This window comes from Theileria parva, chromosome 1 (genome assembly GCF_000165365.1).
Source record: "Theileria parva strain Muguga chromosome 1, complete sequence, whole genome shotgun sequence".
NCBI classification, from domain to species: domain Eukaryota; phylum Apicomplexa; class Aconoidasida; order Piroplasmida; family Theileriidae; genus Theileria; species Theileria parva.
Genome location: NC_007344.1, coordinates 2,220,233 through 2,235,226, shown reverse-complemented (window position 1 = coordinate 2,235,226; position 14,994 = coordinate 2,220,233). Strand labels below are relative to the sequence as shown.

The 14,994-nt window shown below is 31.4% G+C and overlaps 11 protein-coding genes across 11 annotated transcripts; 2 read left to right on the top strand and 9 right to left on the bottom strand.

The window, feature by feature from the left end:
- Nucleotides 1-5: 5 nt before the first annotated feature.
- On the bottom strand, nucleotides 6-2,554 carry TpMuguga_01g01084 (uncharacterized protein; the record flags this gene model as incomplete). The annotated part of the gene is made up of 1 exon (XM_761512.2): nucleotides 6-2,554. One exon carries the CDS (start codon nucleotides 2,552-2,554, stop codon nucleotides 23-25), a length of 2,532 nt encoding a protein of 843 aa, XP_766605.2. The 3' UTR covers nucleotides 6-22.
- Nucleotides 2,555-2,688: 134 nt separating this feature from the next.
- TpMuguga_01g01083 (haloacid dehalogenase-like hydrolase family protein) lies at nucleotides 2,689-3,778 on the bottom strand. Its single transcript, XM_761511.2, has 2 exons — nucleotides 3,430-3,778; nucleotides 2,689-3,395 (listed from the first exon to the last, which is right to left on the bottom strand). Exons 1-2 carry the CDS (start codon nucleotides 3,578-3,580, stop codon nucleotides 2,725-2,727), a joined length of 822 nt encoding a protein of 273 aa, XP_766604.1. The 5' UTR covers nucleotides 3,581-3,778; the 3' UTR covers nucleotides 2,689-2,724.
- Nucleotides 3,779-3,918: 140 nt separating this feature from the next.
- On the bottom strand, nucleotides 3,919-5,192 carry TpMuguga_01g01082 (haloacid dehalogenase-like hydrolase). Its single transcript, XM_761510.2, has 2 exons — nucleotides 4,800-5,192; nucleotides 3,919-4,720 (listed from the first exon to the last, which is right to left on the bottom strand). Exons 1-2 carry the CDS (start codon nucleotides 5,035-5,037, stop codon nucleotides 4,047-4,049), a joined length of 912 nt encoding a protein of 303 aa, XP_766603.1. The 5' UTR covers nucleotides 5,038-5,192; the 3' UTR covers nucleotides 3,919-4,046.
- Nucleotides 5,193-6,568, bottom strand: TpMuguga_01g01081 (haloacid dehalogenase-like hydrolase). The gene is made up of 2 exons (XM_761509.2): nucleotides 6,220-6,568; nucleotides 5,193-6,108 (listed from the first exon to the last, which is right to left on the bottom strand). Exons 1-2 carry the CDS (start codon nucleotides 6,437-6,439, stop codon nucleotides 5,405-5,407), a joined length of 924 nt encoding a protein of 307 aa, XP_766602.1. The 5' UTR covers nucleotides 6,440-6,568; the 3' UTR covers nucleotides 5,193-5,404.
- A 103-nt stretch (nucleotides 6,569-6,671) lies between these two features.
- TpMuguga_01g01080 (uncharacterized protein) lies at nucleotides 6,672-8,249 on the top strand. Its single transcript, XM_761508.2, has 5 exons — nucleotides 6,672-7,067; nucleotides 7,103-7,619; nucleotides 7,654-8,007; nucleotides 8,038-8,109; nucleotides 8,146-8,249. The coding sequence occupies exons 1-5, from the start codon at nucleotides 6,839-6,841 to the stop codon at nucleotides 8,192-8,194; spliced, it is 1,221 nt and encodes a 406-aa protein (XP_766601.1). The 5' UTR covers nucleotides 6,672-6,838; the 3' UTR covers nucleotides 8,195-8,249.
- On the top strand, nucleotides 8,250-8,745 carry TpMuguga_01g01079 (uncharacterized protein; the record flags this gene model as incomplete). The annotated part of the gene is made up of 2 exons (XM_761507.2): nucleotides 8,250-8,635; nucleotides 8,665-8,745. Exons 1-2 carry the CDS (start codon nucleotides 8,252-8,254, stop codon nucleotides 8,743-8,745), a joined length of 465 nt encoding a protein of 154 aa, XP_766600.2. The 5' UTR covers nucleotides 8,250-8,251.
- Nucleotides 8,746-8,800: 55 nt separating this feature from the next.
- On the bottom strand, nucleotides 8,801-9,989 carry TpMuguga_01g01078 (haloacid dehalogenase-like hydrolase). The gene is made up of 2 exons (XM_761506.2): nucleotides 9,578-9,989; nucleotides 8,801-9,543 (listed from the first exon to the last, which is right to left on the bottom strand). Exons 1-2 carry the CDS (start codon nucleotides 9,765-9,767, stop codon nucleotides 8,819-8,821), a joined length of 915 nt encoding a protein of 304 aa, XP_766599.1. The 5' UTR covers nucleotides 9,768-9,989; the 3' UTR covers nucleotides 8,801-8,818.
- Nucleotides 9,990-10,025: 36 nt separating this feature from the next.
- TpMuguga_01g01077 (haloacid dehalogenase-like hydrolase) lies at nucleotides 10,026-11,163 on the bottom strand. The gene is made up of 2 exons (XM_761505.2): nucleotides 10,853-11,163; nucleotides 10,026-10,820 (listed from the first exon to the last, which is right to left on the bottom strand). Exons 1-2 carry the CDS (start codon nucleotides 11,058-11,060, stop codon nucleotides 10,150-10,152), a joined length of 879 nt encoding a protein of 292 aa, XP_766598.1. The 5' UTR covers nucleotides 11,061-11,163; the 3' UTR covers nucleotides 10,026-10,149.
- Nucleotides 11,164-11,312: 149 nt separating this feature from the next.
- On the bottom strand, nucleotides 11,313-12,222 carry TpMuguga_01g01076 (haloacid dehalogenase-like hydrolase family protein; the record flags this gene model as incomplete). Its single annotated transcript, XM_761504.1, has 2 exons — nucleotides 11,313-11,983; nucleotides 12,015-12,222. The coding sequence occupies 2 exons, from the start codon at nucleotides 12,220-12,222 to the stop codon at nucleotides 11,313-11,315; spliced, it is 879 nt and encodes a 292-aa protein (XP_766597.1).
- A 250-nt stretch (nucleotides 12,223-12,472) lies between these two features.
- Nucleotides 12,473-13,459, bottom strand: TpMuguga_01g01075 (haloacid dehalogenase-like hydrolase family protein; the record flags this gene model as incomplete). The annotated part of the gene is made up of 2 exons (XM_761503.1): nucleotides 12,473-13,140; nucleotides 13,252-13,459. The coding sequence occupies 2 exons, from the start codon at nucleotides 13,457-13,459 to the stop codon at nucleotides 12,473-12,475; spliced, it is 876 nt and encodes a 291-aa protein (XP_766596.1).
- A 111-nt stretch (nucleotides 13,460-13,570) lies between these two features.
- On the bottom strand, nucleotides 13,571-14,990 carry TpMuguga_01g01074 (haloacid dehalogenase-like hydrolase Tp14). Its single transcript, XM_761502.2, has 3 exons — nucleotides 14,703-14,990; nucleotides 14,439-14,648; nucleotides 13,571-14,382 (listed from the first exon to the last, which is right to left on the bottom strand). Exons 1-3 carry the CDS (start codon nucleotides 14,773-14,775, stop codon nucleotides 13,709-13,711), a joined length of 957 nt encoding a protein of 318 aa, XP_766595.1. The 5' UTR covers nucleotides 14,776-14,990; the 3' UTR covers nucleotides 13,571-13,708.
- Between the last annotated feature and the right edge of the window lie 4 nt (nucleotides 14,991-14,994).

The window sequence follows — 14,994 nt, the reverse complement described above, 5'->3', positions numbered from 1 at the left end:
TTTGGTATCCATTTTTATAATATTAAATTAACATTTTTAAAGCCTCGTAGTTAGAGTGGCTCACAATGTTCTCATTTACCTGAGGTTTCTTGTAATTGTTTAAAAACTTCATCTTCAACATCTTTTCTCTGAAAACGTAACTTTCATCAACAACTTTTATGTCAAAGGTGTTTAAAACCTTAGAAGTGACCGTAGGATCATTTAATGAAACCAGGCAGGAGATATCCCCCAAATAGTCCAAGTTTAGAATCCCCTGAACAATTTCATCTCTAAAACTTTCTTCGATGATATTGTGAAATGAAAGCAGTTTTACAAGCTGATTGAAGTTCATAACATTGATTCTTTCAGACAATTTATTCGTTATCATGGATTTCACTTGCTCATTAAAGGTTAGATTGAACGAATCACTGGGTGTAAGTTTATCGTTATAAGCATCCAAATAAGTGTTTAAGAAGTTCAAAACTGATATGAGTTCTTTATTAGAGAATTTAAAGAAGTTATCATTTACAAATACATATTTAATTAAAGATTCTAACAAGCTCAGTATCCTATCAAGTACTCTAGAGCAAACAAAGTGCTGGTTATCAGGAGTACCACCTCTACTTAATGTATTAGTACAATAGTTGGGATAAGTTCTTGAGAATAAGTCACATAACATTGTAAGTTCATTCCTCTTCCAAGTTGGCCACGGTTCCAGAATATGTAGAAATTCACAATAAATCTCAGGTGACAACAACCCATACTTGTTCAACAAGGTGACGTAAAGAGTCTTCAGACCTTGAGTTTGGTTGGAAGAGAGTAACTTTTCATGGTTTTTTAGAAGCTCCATAACCAACTTCTTACATGATAAATTAACCTTATTAGATGTTTCTGTATTTGACCCCAATAATCTTAGAAAACAATTTATCTTATCACAGAAAAGCATGAATTGAACTGTCTTCATCCCCAAATTGTTATTCTCACTAGAATGTGTATGACCAGTTAATAATCTAGAGTTTGATGTTAATTTAGTAATGTTACGCTCAATTTTATTGGAGATGGTTTCAGAGAGTTCAGAAGCACCCAAAGTATCGGGTATTGTTGGTTTATAAAGAGAAAATGTGAGGAGAATATAGTACATACTTCTGCATTCCTGAACTAAATATTCTTCAGCTTCAACTGAAATCTTTATTAGCAAGTCATAGGATAGTTTTAAAAGTTTATTTCTCAATTCCTCACAGTTGTTGAGATTATTATAGCTATCAGAATCTGGAGTACGACATAAGATCAGGTGGTCCAGGAACTTAACAATCTCGACAGAATCTACAAAAACCTTCAAAAACAACTTATTGTGTTTATAATTTAATTCAGTTGAATTTTTATTAAAGTACTCAGTTAAATCACTATCAGAGTGTTCATGGTTTCTTTCAGAAACATCTAGTTTACCATGTTCATTGTTCAAAAGAAAACTAGATAATGTGACAAAATTTTGAAATGATTTATAACTGTTTTCTAATTGTAAAAAGTTCTCTAAGAGTTTAGGTGATATTTTGGATATTTTCGATATGTTACAGAAAAACTTCTTAACTTGAATAGGAGTTATATTGTTGGATTTTAGGTGAAGTTCAGGGTCCTGGTCATTATCTAAATTGGATAAAACTATGCTAAACCTCTTCAGTAGCCTTAAAATAAATCTTTCTTCTAATTTACTGAAGAATTTACAGTCCCCTACAACTATATCCAATGCTCTACATACTCTTCTTAAATCAAACTTAAATATCCTGCCAGTTTCGAGTTCCAAAAGTGACAATAAAAGTGAAACTGTATACTTCGATTCATGAAAAGATTTTTTAGATAATATGTACCACAGATGCCATAGCTTTTCCAAATGTTCTTCGCAATCAAAATTGATTCCAGGTGTTATATCGGAACCTGAGTCATGTAAATAACCAGCAGAATATTTAGGGAGTTCATTAACCTTAACTATTCCTTTAGTGTATGATAGTTTTTCAGTGATCAAATAGTTAACTCTTGTCAGTAAACTGCAAAAAATAGTGGAAATTTTATCACTAAGGTGAGATTTGCCTGACTTTTCATTAGATATAACCTTTACAAGTCTATATAATTCGTCGAAATTCAAATCATTTACAATAACCGTCAAAGAATCACAAAGAAAGGACAGCAAATCATGGTTTTTAGTTTTTAAATTAATCAGAGTGATAAAAGAGCTAATAATAAAATCTTTATTTTCTCTATATATTGAGAGATCCTGCCGTCTATTAGAATGTGTTAGTAAATCAAGAGTTAAAAAGGAATCTGAATATGCACATTGAATTTTTTTTGATGAATCCAATGATTTCTTGGATATAACATCATTTATAGAACTATTTTCTTTACAATTATCGGTTTCACTAAACTTTAAAGTATGTATGGAGAAATTATTTATGTTTGGCCTATCTTTGAGATTTTTGAATAATTTTGACAGGATTTCACTGGTCTCTGAAAATCTTCTACATGAATTAAAGTAAAGTATATATTTCTTGTTAATATAATTATTAATGTTACACAAAATCATTAAGTTATAAGATACTAACACATTGTGTTAACCTGTTGATAATTACACAATATTTTAACTTATACTTAATTATTCTAAATTAAAATTGTTAGGATACTTCATGAATATATTAGCTGACCATGTGCTAATTTAAATATGTATATATGAAATTTAGAGGAAGATTTATGAAATCAGGATGAAGAAACAAGCTGTACAGCCTTTTCAAAAGCACCCTGATCATAACTTTCATTTAAAACAGTTTTCGCAGCCATTTTCACTGCATTGTTTGCATTTCCCACTGCATAAGATAGTTTACAATATTTTAACACTTCTATATCGTTATCTCCATCACCAATAAATGAACATTGGTCAGGTGAAACTCCCAAATAATTCAGCAATCTTTCAACTCCGTAGGCTTTTGTTACATTTTCAGAGCTTATCTGATAGGTTCTATCGTTAGTGCACATTTTACATGACAATTTACTGGGCAAATCATCTAGATTGGCATTGTTACTCAGAAGTATTCCCAATACTTTCTCTTTTACTATTTCTTCTGGAGTAATTAGAATCAAATTATCCATATTTTTGCTTTTAGGATAACTTTTGAACTCTTCCCTTAAATCTTTGATAATAAAGAACTTATCGGCTCCTTTAAAAATTGTGATGTCATCCAGATTATTGTCGATAATGTATTTTACAAATTTTCTGAGAAATTCTTCAGAAAAATGTGAATGACTTATTATGTTTCCATCAGAGTCGTAAACCAGTGCTCCATTGGCATAAACACCAGGATAGCCGTTGTATCCAGTCTCACCCTGAAAGTCATCACCGACAACCTTCATGGCACTAAGACGAACCCTACCTAAAATATAAATTAATAAAAAATATAAACACACCTGTACAGAAAAAGGGAACGATATTCTTCGATTTCAGGTTTTTAAAAGCCTCGATGTTATTCTTAAATTTTTCAGGATCTTCTACATAAAATGTACCATCAATATCTACCCCTAAGTATCTTTTAACATCAGGGGAATTATTTTGCTCCATTTTTTCTCAAAATTTTTTTTATTACATACACAGTCCCAAATTGCATGTGTACACATCTGCCACTCTATTGACCACTAGTACTAGTATATTTGCATATAATTTTTTAGATGAGTATTTTAGAGTTGTTTTAAAAATATTTTACAAAAATTTTACAGTATATGTGAAAATATAATCAGTGTTTAATAAAATCCAATAAATATAGTGTTTGGCGAGATCCTCATGGGAACGGGGAAAATATGAAAGAATATAGACCCCAATTTATATATAATTTATTTATACATGTATTATAAAACACTTTATGATATTATACATCAACAGTGGGAAAAACTGCATTTGGAGGAACGTGTAATGACTGAAATGTTAAACTTTAAAATTTAAATTTTAAATTTTAAATGAGATTTTAATTTTACATTTTTATACTACAAATTCTATCGATTTGTAATGGAAGTGATCCGATAAATATACGTTAACTTTCTTCACCGTACAAGAGGTCTACAACTTTCTCAAAGGCACACTCGTCGTGTTTTAAATCCAACACCCACTTAGCTATATCCTTAATCTTGTCAATTGCATCTCCAACAGCAAACGACAGTATATCAGGGAACGACATGACTTTTAAATCATTTAGCTCGTTGCCGATATATGTGCACTCACTTATTTTACCACCCATGCTTTCAACTAATTTTTTAAGGGATAAATCTTTTAATGATTTCTCAGGAAATAAAACAGTAACATCTCCCTCATCAAATTTTACATAATCTGTATCCTCAGACGAACCTGCAACGGTGATATCGATTTTTTTAATTCGAATTCCAGTGATGTCCTCATTTTTAATCTGAGCGTCAGATTTAACAATAGGGTCTAGATCTAGTGTTAATTCATCTTTAGGATCCACTGAAGATTCGAGTGAAAATATATCTACAACACCGAAAAACACGACATGATTTCTATACCTTTTATCATTTACAAACTGTATGAATTTTTCGATAAAATCACTTTTGAAAACCGATTTATGTATTAAAATCCCATAGCTGTTGTAAATTAGTGAGCCATTAGAATATATGCCTGGGAGTAGTTTGTATGAAGATTCATTCTGAAACTCTGCACCGAAGATTTTTTTGACGGCATTGAAGCTTCTGCCTGAAAAGAAAAATAAACCAGGCATTAAATAATCATTTAATCATTGTATGAATGTTAAATAACTAAAGTAATCGAATACCTGTACAGAAAAAGGGTGTAACATTCTTATCTTTGAGTAGTTTTAGTGCTTTGACGTTTCTCTTAAACTTTGTTTCATCATTTATATAGAATGTACCATCAATATCTATGGCAAAAAACTTCGGGGGTGTATCTGGTTTAACAAAATCTGAAATGGGAGCACAGAGAGAATTGCTACAAAACAGGTCAAGAAAGATAACGAACAGGAACAAGAATTTGGAGCAAAACTTATATCTCATAATTTATCCTTAGGATAAAATAGTTTATATTATTAAAGACCAAATGGTCTTAATTATCATCTTTATCGATGAATATTGAAACAAACAATCAAATGGAAAATGTGCAATGGGGGTATAAATCAAAACCAGTGTTATTAAACTAATTTGAACAAAATTAAGTTTTTGTAAAAAATAATAAAAAATTTATTTGACTACATTCCAAGTGCCTATTTGAGTTACTACATTGAATCAACGTCAACTTCCAAAAACGCCACATATCAAATTTTAAATTTAAAATGTTATATCCCAAATGTTAAAACAAAATTTTTAAAATTTAAACATTGATAAATTTAGGCTAATTATACGTTGGATTCGCTTACAATTGTTCCTAAACTGATCCCATCGAGCTGGTTTGTTGGCCTTCATCATCGCATAGTAATTTTACTACTTTTTCAAAAGCACACTCATCATGCTTTAAGTCTAAAGTCCACTTAGCCTTATTTTTAGCTTCCTCCTGTGCGTCTGCTACAGCAAACGACATTGAACAGTATTCCATAGCTTCGACATCGTTGACATCATCACCTATGTAAGCACATTCAGTTTCGTTTGAGCCTAGATCTTTTAATAACTTTTCGAGTCCAATTTTTTTGTCACATTTAAGAGATGTTATATGCGTTATGTCATGTTGTGTATATTCGATAGAATGTACACCACTCATTGAGATACAACCACCCAATCCAGTTTTGAATATTGTTATTCCTATTATATCCTTCGATTTTAAATCAGAAAGACTTAAAACTACCGGAGTTGTTATGAAATTATTTTCGATTGCCTGTAATCCATCTTTATATAATTCTTTCAACGAAAAGGTACCTTCAGGACTGTAATAAAACACTTTATCGTTAAGATTATTTTGTTCGACATAATTAACGAACTCATCAATGAACTGTGGTGTAAACTTGTCTACGAACGCTTTTCCATTTGTATCATAAACTAATGCCCCGTTTAGATATACACCAGGATAGCCGTTATATCCAGTCTCAGTAAAAAAGCCTTCTCCCAGTAGTTTCTTAGCACATTGCAGATGTCGTCCTAAATTAATTATGTGGTCAATATTGGATTAAATAATTGAGAGTAAAGATGATAAGTAATGTCATACCTTAGTAATAGAGTAATTAAGTTATATGATAAAAAGATAAATACCTGTACAGAAAAAGGGAGTTGTATTCTTTTGTTTGAGTCGTTTGAATGCTTCGACGTTTTTCTTGAATTTTGATTCATCTTTTATATGGAATGTACCATCAATATCTATGGCAAAATACTTCGGGGGTGTGTCTGGTTTAACAAAATCTGAAATGGGAGCAGAGAGACAATTAGTACAAGATAAGACAATGAATATAAGATATGAAAGTATTTTAGGCATAAATAGTTGCCATTATGTTAGATTAAAATTTATTTTCACTATATTTTTTAAAATTTTTTTAAAAACAACTGAAAATGCATCTATATTCATAATACGAATAATTAAAAAACAAATAATATACAAAATATAAGTTAAATTAACAACAAATTATAAATATATTTCTATATATTTCAATTTATTGTGATACCAGGTAGTGGGTTATATATGAAATAACTCTAGCAGATTTTAAGAGAATATACTAATTTTCATTAAAATGAAAATAGTAACAAGTTTTTGTCGATTTGATGTAGAATTTTATGATCACCTCATCTTGATTGCCGACATCACATTTACACATTCCATCCAACCGACACATTCAATGTTGTTTTAAATTAAATTATTTTTATTTCATCAAAACAGATGAAATTATGCTTGTCAATATTTTTTATTATTTTTCTTAATTCGGTCTCATCTCGTTGTAAAATATTGTTGAATTCCGGACTTGATACCAGTCAGTACTGTCAAGATTCTCGGAATATGGATAATCAAATACTGGATTCCAATCAATCCGTATCAGGAAAATCCAATTTACCACAGATAACTAATACCATTTTACACATCGACTTCAAACTATGCTCTTATGTATTCGGTATGGTATATTGATAAATAATGATTTAAATATAGGTACATATCTATGTCAAGCTTTGTTTCTTAATGGAATGTTTGTACTATTAGCCAACTTGTCGCAGAGGATACAAAATGATTTGGGAATTGACACATCCTCCATTTTATCTGGAAGAATCTCAGGAGTCATGACTGTCACAGTTGGAAGCTATGTATCATATAAATTATCGGAGTTTTTACTGGATATAATTCTATCGCTTTTCAGAGCAAATGCCGTAGTAAGCAAACTGAAGGGTATAATAAATCCCTCCAATACGAAACTTAGTTGTATAAACGTGCCGTTGTTTATTTTTTATAAGTGCTCAAAGTATTTACACAACCAAATCCCACTAGGAATGGGTTCGTTGGACATATATGTCAAGAACAAGATACTGAATCGAGACAAAAAAGATGATGAAATCAATGGCGATGTGCAGATTTCAGTAAAAGCGAAAAAGGAAGTCAAAAATAAACTAATGAGAGAATTTACTGTAATTTCTACCTATAGTCTGGCAACTTTCTTAATTCTTGGAGGAAAGTTAGTTCATACTAGTATTATTTACTTTAATTAGGTTACATTCATTCACACCAAGTGAGCTATCGCATCCAGGAGCATTCTCTATCCCGAAATTATCATTAGAGGCGGATGGATACAGCTATGCAACTAAATCACAAAGAAATATAATTCAAATTCTAGGTAGAAAATACGGATGCCATACATGTGGTTTGATTTCGGATTCAGAAAGATATATAGCAGATCATCAGCCGCCATCAGGTGTAATAAAAAGGAGACTCAAAGGGAAATATATATCATTTTTACTAAGAAACTACCTTATTCCCATTCAACTTGTTAAACCAAAACAGCATTTTTATCCTCAGTGTAACAAATGTTCGCTTAAACAATCAAAGGCAGTAGCAAATAACAAGTTTGATATACCTAAGTAATACACATATAGGCGAGTTAGCATTACACATTATGGAAGGTTGAGAAGTTATCATTTATGCCCTACTACATTTTTCGTGTCAAGGTTTCTTTAAAATTATTAAGTTTCAATAATTTTTAGGGTTATATTTGATACCAAGTGGTCAAGGTTGAACAGGAAGGTTAAATGATTTATCAGATGGGGGTGTTTTGTTCAATAATTCTTGATTAAATTTATAATATAGAAAATGAAATATATTTATTTTGTTATTTTGTTTTATTTTATCGGAAATATAGATATAGTTAACTCTCTTGTGTCAGATGGTCCTTGTTTTGAAAAAAAGTCATTATTGTTGTTGGATAAAGTTTCCGAACAGGATGATAAATCATTTCATGAATCTCTGTCTAAATTGATGCACACTCCATTCACTCTTGCAGTTAGGTATTGCCTAGGAAGTGACGGCAACGTATCAAGTCGAAAATTTGTGGAGTGTGTATCTTCGTTAAATTCATGTCCATCGAATTGGTATTCTACGATAAACTGGCAGTTTTGCCTGTGTAATACAGCATACTGTGCTCTCAAGGGTTGTTTTCAGTACTGGATGGAAACATTTGATTTTAAAAATACCAAGGTTTATTATACATTTTTCATCTTTTTTAGTGCTTTGCTCACTGTCATCAGGGCGCATATTCATGTATATTCAAACAGACTGGAATGATCCCCCGTAAATTTCAAATGTAGTTTTAAAATCAACTTGGAATAAATTTGAAGTTGAATTAATTATGTAACATAAACATTCATTATTAGAAAATATTTAGGTATATGATTCACCAAGTTCTGCCACAGGCATACCTTGTTTTGGCTTTCCCATATCATTAGATAATGATTCAACGGCCTCTATAAATCCTCCGTCGTCATGTTTCTTTGTTAAAACCTTCTTGGCAGCTTGTTTTGCTTCATCTACAGCGTCTTCGACTGCATATGAAAATTTGCATGATTTCATAATTTCCTTGTCATTATTCCCATTACCAACAAATGAGCAATTATTGAAATCCAGGTTCAGATGCTCTAAAAGCTTCTTGGTTCCATGTTCTTTGGAAACCTCTTCTGGGAAAAAATGGAATGTTTTCCCGTTTGTTGAAACCTTTGCAACAAACAAAGTCGTTAATTCGGTGGGATTCGGAATATTGTTGGTGTTTATGATGATTATTTTTTTGTTGTAAAGCTCATCGGGTGTGATTTTCTCTATATTCGTCACGGTTGTTTCGTTCTTGCGGTCAATATAAACCGGACTTAAATCTTTGATAATAAAGAACTTATCGGCTCCTTTAAAAATTGTGATGTCATCCAGATTATTGTCGATAATGTATTTTACAAATTTTCTGAGAAATTCTTCAGAAAAATGTGAATGACTTATTATGTTTCCATCAGAGTCGTAAACCAGTGCTCCATTGGCATAAACACCAGGATAGCCGTTGTATCCAGTCTCACCCTGAAAGTCATCACCGACAACCTTCATGGCACTAAGACGAACCCTACCTAAAATATAAATTAATAAAAAATATAAACACACCTGTACAGAAAAAGGGAACGATATTCTTCGATTTCAGGTTTTTAAAAGCCTCGATGTTATTCTTAAATTTTTCAGGATCTTCTACATAAAATGTACCATCAATATCAACACCAAAATAAATATCTGTTGGTATGGGAAGCCCGAATTTCAAAGTATAAATGTACAGTGTGAGTGCCAAAACATTTAGCATACGTTGTTACTAGTTCATTGGTTTGAGAAATCCAATTATAGGATATTTTTTGAAAACAACGGTACTGCAAAAATGTGCAATCAGTAACCTGAGGAAGGCTAGGCTGGAATCCGTTTGAGGGATAAAGCCCACTCCCTTAATAGAGGCTACTTTAAACAAGAGAAATATAAATAATAATTAGAAATTATGTTAATATTTCATCTTATAAATGTGTGAGTAAAAATATTAGTCATCATGGACAACATAAATAAGGAAATTATGGTGGGAGGTTTATATTAAAATTTTTATTTTAGTAATTTGACTTTTTACCTTTTCGTAAAAATTATGTTAGTAAACTTAATGAACTGCATTGCGTTTGTATTTTGTGTATAATATTTTACAATTAATCCACCAAAAGATTTGCCGCCTTTTCAAAGGCACAATCATCATGGTTTAAGTCTAACAACCACTTGGCCTTATTTTTAGCTTCATCTACTGCATCTCCAACTGCAAATGAAATGGAACAATATTCCATTGCTTCTATATCGTTCAAATTATCACCAATAAATGCACATTCAGTTTCGTTTGAGCCTAGATTTTCTAGCAATTTTGCAAGACCTGCTTTTTTGTTACATTCAGAAGGTGTTATCTGGGTGTGGCCTTCCTTCGAAAATTCAATCGAGTATACTTGATTGATAAAGTCGCAATTGGTTAAACCAATCTTGAATACATCTATTGATACAACATCTTTTTGTTTTAATTCACCCTTCGTAATCTTTGTTGGTGCTTCGTACTTCAGATTATCCAAAATTTTTTTACCATCATCGAAAAATTCTTCAAGGGATAAAAATCCGTCTTTAGTCAAATACATTGTTTTATCTTTAAGACCATTGTCTTCAAAATATTGAATAAATTTTTCTAAAAGGGTATCTTCAAACTTTAATTCTGATATCAAGTTCCCATCAGAGTCATAAACAAGTGTTCCATTGGAATAAACTCCTGGATAAAAATTATATCCAGACTCATTAGAGAAGGAATCTCCCAATAGTTTTTTCACACAAAATGTATCCCTCGCTAAAATATGAATTAAAAACATATAAACATACCTGTACAGAAAAAGGGAGTTATATTATTTTGTTTGAGTCGTTTGAATGCTTCGACGTTTTTCTTGAATTTTGATTCATCTTTTATATGGAATGTACCATCAATATCTATTGCAAAATATTTTGGAGGAGTTGCTGGTTTAGAGAAATTCGATATAGGGTCAGAGGAAACATTAATTAATAGGAAGATGACAATACTCAGTATTGTCATAAATATTCTCAATACCACTTATTTAAGGGGATAATTAAACTACAAAAATTAAATATTAAAATCCATAAATTATAAATTAGTTCACAAATACAATGGACTGTATAGAATCAACTGGGCTACTACAAAATTATGGTGGTTGAGGCTGATGTTAAAATTTTTATTTTAATAATTTAACAGTTTACTTTTGAATTGTATTTTTGTTATTAAACTTAAAGAAATTCAATAGTTTTGCGTTTTGTGTATAATGTACAATTAATTTACCAAGAGTTCAACCACCTTCTCAAAAGCACACTCATCATGCTTTAAGTCTAACAACCACTTGGCCTTATTTTTAGCTTCATCTACTGCATCTCCAACTGCAAATGATATGGAACAAAACTCCATGGGTTCTAAATCGTTCGAGTCGTCTCCAATAAATGCACATTCTTGCCCACTTGATTGTAGTTTTTTCAATAATTTTTCGAGTCCAATTTTTTTATTACATTCAGAAGGTGTTATCTGGGTGTAACCATGTTTGGAAAATTCAATCGGATATACTTGATCGATAAAGTTGCAATTGGTTAAACCAATCTTGAATACAGCTATTGCTACAACATCTTTTTGTTTTAATTCACCCTTCGTAACTTTTTCTGGTAATACAAACTGCTTTAAATTCATAGCTTTTTTACCATCATCGAAAAATTCTTCAAGGGATAAAAATCCGTCTTTAGTCAAATACATTGTTTTATCTTTAAGACCATTGTCTTCAAAATATTGAATAAATTTTTCTAAAAGGGTATCTTCAAACTTTAATTCTGATATCAAATTCCCATCCGAGTCATAAACAAGTGTTCCATTGGCATAAACTCCTGGATAAAAATTATATCCAGACTCGTTGAAAAACGAATCTCCTAACAATTTTTTCACACAAAATGTATCCCTCCCTAAAAAGTTGAATAATGTATACAAACATACCTGTACAGAAAAAGGGAGTTATATTATTTTGTTTGAGTCGTTTGAATGCTTCGACGTTTTTCTTGAATTTTGATTCATCTTTTATATGGAACGTACCATCAATATCTATTGCAAAATATTTTGGAGGAGTTGCTGGTTTAACAAAATCTGAAATAGGGTCAGAGGAAACATTAATTAATAGGAAGATGACAATACTCAGTATTGTCATAAAGATTCCTACGATCTCCGATTTGAACCCATAGTTAAACTACAAAAAATTAAATATTAAAATCCATAAATTATACATTCGTTCACAGATACAATGAACTATCTAGAATCAACTGGGTTACTACAAATTATGGTGGTTGAGGCTGACGTTAAATTTTTATTTTCATTATTTAACAGTTTACTTTGAATTGTATTTCTGTTATTAAACTTAAAGGAATTCAATAGTTTTGCGTTTTGTGTATAATGTACAATTAATCCAACAAAAGATTTACTACTTTCTCAAAAGCACACTCATCATGCTTTAAGTCTAAAGTCCACTTAGCCTTATTTTTAGCTTCCTCCTGTGCGTCTGCTACAGCAAACGACATTGAACAGTATTCCATAGCCTCGACATCTTTGACATCATCACCTATGTAAGCACATTCAGTTTCGTTTGAGCCTAGATCTTTTAATAACTTTTCGAGTCCAATTTTTTTGTCACATTTAAGAGATGTTATATGCGTTATGTCATGTTGTGTATATTCGATAGAATGTACACCACTCATTGAGATACAACCACCCAATCCAGTTTTGAATATTGTTATTCCTATTATATCCTTCGATTTTAAATCAGAAAGACTTAAAACTACCGGAGTTGTTATGAAATTATTTTCGATTGCCTGTAATCCATCTTTATATAATTCTTTCAACGAAAAGGTACCTTCAGGACTGTAATAAAACACTTTATCGTTAAGATTATTTTGTTCGACATAATTAACGAACTCATCAATGAACTGTGGTGTAAACTTGTCTACGAACGCTTTTCCATTTGTATCATAAACTAATGCCCCGTTTAGATATACACCAGGATAGCCGTTATATCCAGTCTCAGTAAAAAAGCCTTCTCCCAGTAGTTTCTTAGCACATTGCAGATGTCGTCCTAAATTAATTATGTGGTCAATATTGGATTAAATAATTGAGAGTAAAGATGATAAGTAATGTCATACCTTAGTAATAGAGTAATTAAGTTATATGATAAAAAGATAAATACCTGTACAGAAAAAGGGAGTTGTATTCTTTTGTTTGAGTCGTTTGAATGCTTCGACGTTTTTCTTGAATTTTGATTCATCTTTTATATGGAATGTACCATCAATATCTATTGCAAAATATTTTGGAGGAGTTGCTGGTTTAGAGAAATTCGATATAGGGTCAGAGGAAACATTAATTAATAGGAAGATGACAATACTCAGTATTGTCATAAATATTCTCAATACCACTTATTTAAACGGATACTTAAACTAAAAAATTAAATATTAAAATCCATAAATTATACATTCGTTCACAGATACAATGAACTATCTAGAATCAACTGGGCTACTACAAAATTATGGTGGTTGAGGCTGATGTTAAAATTTTATTTGACCATTTAACAGTTTACCCTTTAGTTGAATTTTTGTTAGTAAACTTAATGAACTGCATTGTGTTTGTGTTTTGTGTATAATGTACAGTTAATCCAATAGAGCCGATACCACCTGTTCAAAAGCGCACTCATCATGTTTTCGTGAAGTTATCCATTTTGCTTTCTCCTTAACTTCGTTCTGTGCATCTGCTACAGCAAATGACAGTGAACAATATTCCATAGGCTCCACGTCGTTGTAATCGTCGCCAATGTAGGCACACTCTTCTCCACTTGAGTGTAGAAATTTTAATAACGCCTCAAGAGCAATTTTTTTGCTACACTTAGGAGGCGTTAGCTGGGTTATCAAGTTATATGCAGTTCTCGCGAAATAATCCTTCCCCTCTTTCATGTTCTCCAATTCCACTTTCATCGCTGGTAACGAGATTCCCACTATATCTATAGAAGACACGTCTTTTTCATCCATTTTAATTGGCAGTGACAGGTTTTTCGATTCCAGGAATTTCTTCCCTTCTTCATAAAAATTTCCAATACAATAACAACATTCAGGAGCCTGATATACTACCTTATCATCAATGTTTTTTCCTGATATGAATTTCTGGAAAGCTTTCACAAACGCATCTCCAAAGGATGCGGAATGTATTACATTTCCAGCTGGACTATAAACCACTGCTCCGTTTAGGTACACACCAGGAACGCCCCGGTATCCACACTCGTTAAGCACTTTTTCTCCGATCAATCCAACCATACAGTTATAGCTTCTCCCTGAATATTAATTAATTATAAAAATTAAATAAATGTGCAATTTAATAATACGGTACCTGTACAGAAGAAGGGTAAGACTCCGGCATCCTGTAGTCTTTTAAAAGCTGCGATGTTCCTCTTAAATTTCTCAGGATCTTTTATGAAGAATGTACCGTCAATATCTATGGCAAAATATTTAGGGAGCTTTTCAGGTTTGACAAATTTCGATATGGATTTCATCCTCTCAGGCCTGGTGTAATAGTAGGTAAAGAACCCCGTTAGTAGACCTAAAATCCATTGAATTATGTCAGATCTCTAAATAACTGCATTTTAATTCACACCTATTACAAGTAAACATAGGAATCCAAGAAGAAATATGTGGTGTCTCTGGCCCCTTCTCCTATTATCATCCATTTTATATTTTTCCTTCTACGTTATGAAATTTCTGTATTCAAGTTTAGAATTTTTTTAAAATATTCGAGAATGCTAGATTTTATTATTTTCTAGATCTTCTGCCTTTAAATTATATATTAATAAAAAACTTAATAATATATGATACAAAATCAAAATCGAAACAACTAAAAGGCTATTGATAGAGATCGCTTGTTATAATTATTCTTACAGATAATAATA

Bases quoted from the DNA above. Each gene is read 5' to 3' on its own strand.
- TpMuguga_01g01083 (XM_761511.2), bottom strand. From the start codon at position 3,580: ATGGAGCAAAATAATTCCCCTGATGTTAAAAGATACTTAGGGGTAGAT. The intron at 3,396-3,429 runs GTGTGTTTATAT...TTTATATTTTAG, and splicing joins CGTTCCCTTTTTCTGTACAG to GTAGGGTTCGTCTTAGTGCC.
- TpMuguga_01g01082 (XM_761510.2), bottom strand. From the start codon at position 5,037: ATGAGATATAAGTTTTGCTCCAAATTCTTGTTCCTGTTCGTTATCTTT. The intron at 4,721-4,799 runs GTATTCGATTAC...TTTTCTTTTCAG, and splicing joins TACACCCTTTTTCTGTACAG to GCAGAAGCTTCAATGCCGTC.
- TpMuguga_01g01081 (XM_761509.2), bottom strand. From the start codon at position 6,439: ATGCCTAAAATACTTTCATATCTTATATTCATTGTCTTATCTTGTACT. The intron at 6,109-6,219 runs GTATTTATCTTT...TAATTAATTTAG, and splicing joins AACTCCCTTTTTCTGTACAG to GACGACATCTGCAATGTGCT.
- TpMuguga_01g01080 (XM_761508.2), top strand. From the start codon at position 6,839: ATGAAATTATGCTTGTCAATATTTTTTATTATTTTTCTTAATTCGGTC. The intron at 7,068-7,102 runs GTATGGTATATT...ATTTAAATATAG, and splicing joins ACTATGCTCTTATGTATTCG to GTACATATCTATGTCAAGCT. The intron at 8,110-8,145 runs GTTTCTTTAAAA...AATAATTTTTAG, and splicing joins ACTACATTTTTCGTGTCAAG to GGTTATATTTGATACCAAGT.
- TpMuguga_01g01078 (XM_761506.2), bottom strand. From the start codon at position 9,767: ATGCTAAATGTTTTGGCACTCACACTGTACATTTATACTTTGAAATTC. The intron at 9,544-9,577 runs GTGTGTTTATAT...TTTATATTTTAG, and splicing joins CGTTCCCTTTTTCTGTACAG to GTAGGGTTCGTCTTAGTGCC.
- TpMuguga_01g01077 (XM_761505.2), bottom strand. From the start codon at position 11,060: ATGACAATACTGAGTATTGTCATCTTCCTATTAATTAATGTTTCCTCT. The intron at 10,821-10,852 runs GTATGTTTATAT...TTCATATTTTAG, and splicing joins AACTCCCTTTTTCTGTACAG to CGAGGGATACATTTTGTGTG.
- TpMuguga_01g01074 (XM_761502.2), bottom strand. From the start codon at position 14,775: ATGGATGATAATAGGAGAAGGGGCCAGAGACACCACATATTTCTTCTT. The intron at 14,649-14,702 runs GTGTGAATTAAA...AATGGATTTTAG, and splicing joins CCTATGTTTACTTGTAATAG to GTCTACTAACGGGGTTCTTT. The intron at 14,383-14,438 runs GTACCGTATTAT...ATTAATATTCAG, and splicing joins CTTACCCTTCTTCTGTACAG to GGAGAAGCTATAACTGTATG.